The sequence below is a fragment of the Microtus ochrogaster genome, unplaced genomic scaffold (assembly GCF_000317375.1).
Source record: "Microtus ochrogaster isolate Prairie Vole_2 unplaced genomic scaffold, MicOch1.0 UNK25, whole genome shotgun sequence".
Taxonomy (NCBI): Eukaryota; Metazoa; Chordata; class Mammalia; order Rodentia; family Cricetidae; genus Microtus; species Microtus ochrogaster.
This window is the reverse complement of record NW_004949123.1, coordinates 549,944-557,329: the sequence shown is the minus strand read 5'-3', so window position 1 is coordinate 557,329 and position 7,386 is coordinate 549,944. Positions and strand designations below refer to the sequence as shown.

General features: G+C 48.3%; 1 protein-coding gene across 1 annotated transcript in view; it reads left to right on the top strand.

The window, feature by feature from the left end:
• Kcnc4 (potassium voltage-gated channel subfamily C member 4) overlaps nt 1–7,109 on the top strand; it is a 34,326-nt gene extending 27,217 nt beyond the window's left edge. Inside the window, exon 4 of the mRNA XM_013354033.2 lies at nt 6,023–7,109. Within this exon, the coding sequence (XP_013209487.1) occupies nt 6,023–6,027 (5 nt within the window). The 3' untranslated portion in view covers nt 6,028–7,109. The remainder of the gene's footprint in view (nt 1–6,022) is intronic.
• Nucleotides 7,110–7,386: the final 277 nt, after the last annotated feature.

Genomic DNA, 7,386 nt, shown 5'->3' with positions numbered 1-7,386 from the left:
AGAGAGAGAGAGAAGGGGGGGCAAGCATAGCAGCTCTTCACCTCTGTTCTTCAGAGTTCTCCATTTTCTGAGTTTTGGGGCACTGGTAGAGTACCCCTGCCCTGCTGCAGGCTTCTCAAAAGTGCTGACTCCTGGCTTCTCCCTCATAGTAGATGCTCAGTGAAGTGTTTGCCTGAATGAGTAAATAGCAAGGAAGAAAGATGCGAGCAGGAAAAAAAAAAGATCAAGATAGAGGAGGAAAGAGGAAGATGTGAAGAACTGATGAAGAGCAGAAAGAGGAGAGCTAGAAATGAGGCTGGGGAGTGGCAAGGAGGACCCAGCTGCCTGGCCCAGCCTCAGGGGGGATGGTAGAGCTCTCTGGCCCCCTGACAAGAGGGGCTTCCTATGCCGTGGGTCACACACCCTGGGGTCACCGGGTGTGACTGCCCATGAGGAAAACATTTGTAGGGGCAAGAGACCAAGATGCCTTAACCGAGGCTCAGCTCCGCTCCTGATTTCCAAGACCCTCTTAGTATTTCATCCTTTGTCCTTTGTATCTGGTCCTCTGGCCAGGCGACATTCAAAGTCCTTATCAGTCAGTGGGGAATGTTTAGAACAAACCGTGCACCAACAGAAGTCTTTGCAAGCTTACAGACCCAGAGGCCAGGCCCAGAGGCTCCTTGCTGCTCTGCAAGAGCTGTTGCCATAGTGGCTTCCCTGGGGTGGCAGCTCCCCAGTTGCCATGGAGAACAGAAGGGTACAGCTGCACCACCACCATCATGGATGCCTCTGTGGAGAAGTAGCACCTTCCTGAGCTATTAGCCAGTCAGCCGGGGACTAGTCCATGCAGTCTTCCAGGGCTGGGGAGCAGAAGCTAGGCCAGCCTCACCCTGCCTTCTTGTGACACTGGTGTGATAGCGGGCCCTCTCATCCCCTTAGGGGACAGCACTGTTTATACTCCTGTAAACCCACTGAGGATGTCATTTCTCTCAGGATCTCACTAGAGGTAGAAACCAGCTCCCAGGAAGCCTGGGCAGGAGCAGGAGGGCAGTGCACGAAGGCCCTAGGGTAACCATTCTCTCTCTTTGGACCTCAGTGCTGGATTGTGACAAACTGGATTTCCTTACACAGGGCTGAAATGTTGGTTTCTAGAATTCTCCATTTCTTCCTCCCAGGCAGGAGGCTCTCACTACTTTCCCCTTGCTATGGCCGTCTTTGCCCCCATTACGGGGCTCATCCGGTCACCCTCACTTCATCTACTCTAGGAACAAGAAAATGCTAATCATCCACAGCCTGGTATAAACTAGGCTCCACATGTGCTTTACTTCCCAGGAGATAGAACTGTAAGACCTCTCACCTTTCAGAGCAGAAGCCCTGTTCTCTATTACAGAAATTATATCATCAAAGAGCCCTAAGCAGGATAGTTTTTGTTTGTTTGTTTGTTTTGTTTTTTAAACTTAGAGAAGAAAGCAGATTTTCCTTGTGTGGGTAAAAAATGGGATTGATATGTAAAATAAGAAAAGATATTTTTTAAAAATAAATTAATTAATTTAAAAATTAAATTAAAAAATAAAATAGAGAGGCAAAAAAAATAGATGACAGGGTTCTACATGGAATTCTCACTTGGCTTTGATTAACCACAAAGTATTTGAAGGTGCTTGGGCTGTAGTTCAGTGATAGGGAGCTTACATGGCATTTAAAAGGCCTGGAGTCCAATCCCCAACACTGAAGAAAATATCAGAAATGCTATGCATTGGCATTTGCCTTCTTCTAAAAGGTCCTTCTCCTTTTGGCCCCTCCCCAGCCTCATACTGAGTCTTTTTCCTGGTAAACGTGAACATCTCTCAGGGCCCACTCAGGCATCCCCTCCGAGAACCATCCCTGCTCTCCCAGGGAGAGCGCTCTGTCCTTCATTATGACAAGTGCACACTAAGCACTTTGCATATTTATCAGTGATGACTTCCTTGCTGGTTTTACTCAGCTAAGCCCCTGCTCCGTGCTCAGGAGCCTAAAGGGGAATGGATAGGCGGATCGTGAATGAGTTGGCCACCCACCATTGACTCCTGTCAGCTTCTGGCTTCCACGTCTGTCATTCCAGCCTACAGCTGAGTCTCAGAATTTGTCCAGAACAATTCCCTGGGATGCTATGCCCTCCAATCCCACCACCGAGTCTCCCTGCCCTCCCTCATCCTTAGCTCCCACCTCAGCCCTCCAGCTCCCGGGCTCTAAACAATGAAGGTTTTTTTGTGACTGTGGACCTGCAGAGTTTTCTCCAGACAGCCAGGTTTGTGTCCTGGGCCCTGCAGCCTTCTTCCTTTTCAGTCTTTATGAAGAGTGCTCTGTGCTTCCTTCCCTCCCCAGCTCTCACTCAGTATGTGGTTTTTGCTCCTGGACAAAAATCCCTGCTCTAGAAGGAGCCGCGGAAAGAGAGGCTTGGAGAGGGGAACAGTGCTCCCTGAGGTCCAAGCCAGGCCCACAGTGCCGCCGAGCTTCTGCCTCCACATTTGTGAACCGGAGATGAACCCACACAAACATCACATTTCCTGAAGGTGTTCTGGAAAATTAGACTCTGAAAGGGTCCTCTGGGACTCTTGTTAAGCAGGAGTTGGGGTGAAGGGCTATCAATCCCCTGCCCTATTGAGGGTGTGGGTGGGTGTTCTGTATCAGAGGCAGTTAGTTCCACAGGAAGTTAGAGAAAACAGCTCCCTCTGACTCGGTACTTGCAACAGGGCAGAGTTTGTTCTTACTCTGTGCAGTCCCTCATCTGAACAACGCCATTACAGACAAGAAAAGCAAAGCACAGGGAATATTTCAACAAAGATTGCAGGCCAGTTTCAGGGACACAAACCCATTTGGGCTGGTTCTGGCCTTGTGCACCCCCCACTGAGATTATGCCCAGACCTAGCCAGGGGTCTCACTCAACACCACCACAACTATCAATTCACACTGTCTATAGCCAGCTAATTCCATCTGCAGCTCTTTGGGCTGCTTTGGAACTCTATGGCCTCAGGCAAATGACTCTCTGAAACTGGTTTCTCCTCTAAGGAACCTTGCAACTCAGACTCCACTGAGAGCAGAGAGATGGGGTGTGTGAAACACTGGACAGACCCAGTCAGCTGAACAGCGATCATTGCATGTCCTTGGGGAAATGAGCCAGGAGATAGTTCCAGCCCTGGTTTTCACCATAGAAAGTAGCAGAAATCATATCCCTCAAATCTCTTGCTGAGACCATTCACTGTGGGATGACGGGGATGGTGTGTCTCTAGCTTGAGGCCAGGCCCTAGGATATTAATATTCATGAGACTCTTCACTGGCACTTCATTTCCTTCTTGGTGACCCCAGAAGCAGGACAACATGTGTTTGCTTGCTAACCACGATGCCATCTGCTTCCTGGGCCATGCTGGGGGTTAGGGTAACTCAGCCCTTATTTTAACAAGCTGCTCTTTATCTCTCTCCCAAGGTCCAGGACTTGTGTACACACACACACACACACACACACACACACCACTGGCAGTGGAGTCAAGGAGACGGTGGTATGGGAGGAAGTACACAACACATTAGAAACAAATGCTACAGTTTGCATCTTCAGTGTGCCCTAAGATGGTCCTCTGTTCAAGGTGTTATTGCAAGGCAATAGAACCTGTAGGATACAAGGCCTAGTGGGAAGAAGTTAGGCTACTAGGGGAGTGGCTTTAAGAAGAATATTGGAATTCTAGTAATTTCCTTCCTCTTTGCTTCTGGGACTCTATGAAGTGAGCAAACTTATCCGTAGTTCGACACCAGCCCCTCACTCAGCCCCATCCCTGTTGTCAATTCACACTGCCTTGCATTTCTCTGCCTTGTGTTCATACCATGATATACTGTTTACCCATGGGCCCCAAACAACAGAGCCGCGTGACCACAAACCAATGCCCCTGAAACCATGAGACAAATAAGTGTTCCTCCGACAAAGTCAATTATCTCAGGTATCTATTACAGTCACAGGAAGCAGACCAAAAAATCAAGAGTCTAAAAGTGGAGGAGAGGGAGGAGAAGAGAGGAATGGGAGAACAGAAGATAGAGGAGAGGAAGGGAGGGAGAGAGATAGAGACAGACAAATGAGAGAGAGAGAGAGAGAGAGAGAGAGAGAGAGAGAGAGAGAGAGAGAGGAGGAGGAGAGGAGAGGAGAGGAGAGCCTGACCATTGAAGGCCGAGGTTACGAAACCTAAAATGAACCAAACAGGCTAGAAATAGAATCACTGGGCAAACCCCACAAGTTCATCTGCTGAGCAAATGCCCACATGGATGGAGCACGCACAAGAGTTCACAGAAGGTGCAGATCATTTCATCTCAGAGGTAGGTCAGTTCAGGAGACAGACATTCCAGTCTGGCACAAATTAGTTAAGGTTCTTTTTCTGGGTATGTTTTCCTCATGTAATCATTACTTTTAACAGGCTGGCTTAGAAGTGAGTTAGCCTGACACCACCTATCTTTGGCAAGTGTAAAGTTACTTTACTTTGTAAAGAGACCAAGACTATTCTGGGTTTTTATTCTATGTATGGATGTTGCTGGCTACAGGGGAAAAGATTTTTTAAAAATATTTTTGTTTTATGTGTATCAGTGTTTTGCTTGTGTGTGTGTGTGTGTGTGTGTGTGTGTGTGTGTGTGTTCCATGTTCATGCCCAGGGGCTACAGAGGAGGGGGGTATCAGAAGACAGCATTGGATCCCCTAGAACTAGAGTTACAGCCACCATAAGCTGCCATGTGGGTACTAAGAATCAAATCTGGATCCTCCACAGAGTAGCAAGTGCCCAACCTGCAGGCAGCTCGACAGGTTAATGTCCTTTTCAGGTAAATCAGTTGGTCTTGGGCTTTCTTGGGCAGTTCAGCTCATCTCTCTGCTTCCAGACAGCTGGCCTCTGCTTCTTACAGGCTGCTCAACTGGTCTGTTATCTCTCAGAAGTCCTTGCTGTTTATATACACACTTAGAGAGGGAGGGACCTAGTTTGTCTGATCAGTTTCAGGGACTTCCTGAGCTAGTTTGATTGTTTTGGGTCTTAAAGAGCTTCCCTACAGGATGGGTGTTCTCTTCCCCTTAGAACTTCCCTGTTATGGGGGCTGGAGAGATGTCTCAGAGGTTAAGAGCACTGACTGCTCTTCCTGAGGTCCTGAGTTCAATTCCCAGCAACCACATGGTGGCTCACAACCATCTGTAATGAGATCTGGTGCCCTCTCTGGAGAGTAGGCATATATGCAGACAGAACACTGTATACATAATAAATAAAAATCTTTAAAAAAAAAAAAAGAACTTCCCTGTTACTTCATCTCCCTATAAGCATCCTGTGTATTCAGTTTCTCTCCAGAGTGGAAGGTTTTAATTTTGGAAGAAACTGCTACACAACACCAAGACACCAGCAAGTTTCACCTTGGAAAGTGCCTGGGCCCTCAACCACTATACAGCTGACTCTCTCTTTCTCTGGTCCCACTGGCATCCCTCTGCTCCTTCTCTTCCCTGGCCAAAACACTGCCCCACCCCATGCTACCTGCAGCATTTATTTTCTCCCAAAGCATCCATCCTGTAGACTCCTGGCCTTCAAAGGAAATTGACTGACTCCCAGAGCCCATGAACCTCCGTCCATTGTAGCAAAGGTTGCAGGTATCTATGGGTTAAAGTACACTTTTCAGGAAAGAAGACCTAGAGTTCCATTAGAGTCTCAGTGGGGTTTGCTTCTTTTCCACTGCACTCAAACTTGAAGTTATACACTCTATGGCCAAGGAGATGCTCAGCAGGTGAAGGCACTTGCCACCAAGCCTAATGACCTGAGACTGACTTCCGGGACCCACATGGTGGAAAGAAGAGAATGGACTCCATCAAGTTGTTCTCTGACTTCCCCATGCTTGTCATATTGAATGCATGTGTACACACATGTATACACACACATTATTAAAAGTCTTTAAAAGTATTATCCATTACATAGACTTTAAAAACAGCCATCCCTGACTGATGTTTTTTCTATCTATTCCAAGAAGTTTTTGTTTCTTCATTGTTTTTTTTTTCTTACAGTTTAGATCATGGCTCTTTGGAACCGACTGCAGACAGGACCTGGGGATCTTGAACTATAGCCTGGCTTCCACCTGGGCTATGTGACCTTTGGCAATTGACTTAGCTTGTCTGAGCTGCAGCTCCCACCTGTCATCATTCAGGGGCAGCACTGTCAACCTTCGTCGGTTCCTGGGGCTTGAATGAAATCCCATACCTGCTACCGACCGAGCTCAGAAACTGATGCTCATGAAGCTTCCTGGCCTCCTCACATCTTTCCCTTCTTAAACTGGGGCAGAGTGACTGAGCACAGTCAGCCACAGCCTCTCCTGAAGGGCTGGGGCTGGATGCTTAGATCTGGCTGGAGGTGGGAGATAGTGAGACCAGAGGTCTCCGCAGAGACGCTGGCAGCTGAGGTGGCTGGTGGAGAGACAACCAAACGTGCGTGTGCTATTTGGAGCACAGCTGGAGAGCACACTGCGTCTTGGCTTTAACCAACTATTTGACATTTTATGGAGCTCACTTCTAAACATGGAGCTGGAAGCTGGCAGGCCTGGCTCCATTCCCGAGTTCCAATTCAGTAGCCTCTGCTGCTTGGGGCTTTTGTTTTCTCTCCTCTCGCTATCATCAGAAAGCACTCCTGTAAAACGCAGCAGCCATCAGTTCATAGCACAAAGTGTGGAATCTGAACCAAGGCAATGAGATCAGCATTTCCCTGAGCCGACTGGATGCTTAGTCTTGCCCATGGTAATTGTGTAGCCCCGAGTGGAATGAGGACCCCAGCTAAAGTCTGCAGCCTCCCAAACACACCGGCTCTCCAAGAAGCTGGTGTGAGACCCAGCCCTGCCCCCATGAACGCACGAGTGTGCAGGAGAGTCAGCTGACCACAGAGCATCGTGAAATCTCCCCCACACTGCCTCTTCCCTTCCTGGCAGCTACAGACTCTGCTATAGATGCTTTTTCTGTGCCCATGTACCGTTTCTCCTATAGAACTGGCAGTGAAATGAGCCAGTTTCCTCCTGATGCTGATAGGTTGGGGGACCCTGGAGGATAGTTCTGAGAACTGAGGCTTGGTTCTTGGTTCTTGCTCCGTGATCTATCCCAGCCTACTCTCTTTTTTTTTTTTTTGTTTTTTTTTGTTTTTTCGAGACAGGGTTTCTCTGTAGCTTTGGAGCCTGTCCTGGAACTAGCTCTGTAGACCAGGCTGGTCTCGAACTCACAGAGATCCGCCTGCCTCTGCCTCCCAAGTGCTGGGATTAAAGGCGTGCGCCACCACCGCCCGGCCTCCAGCCTACTCTCTTTTGGCCTGTCTTTTCTAGAAGCTAAGACCAGTGACTTAGAGACCGCTTGTAAAGGACTCTGAGCTTCTCACTTGAAAAGGGCAAGAG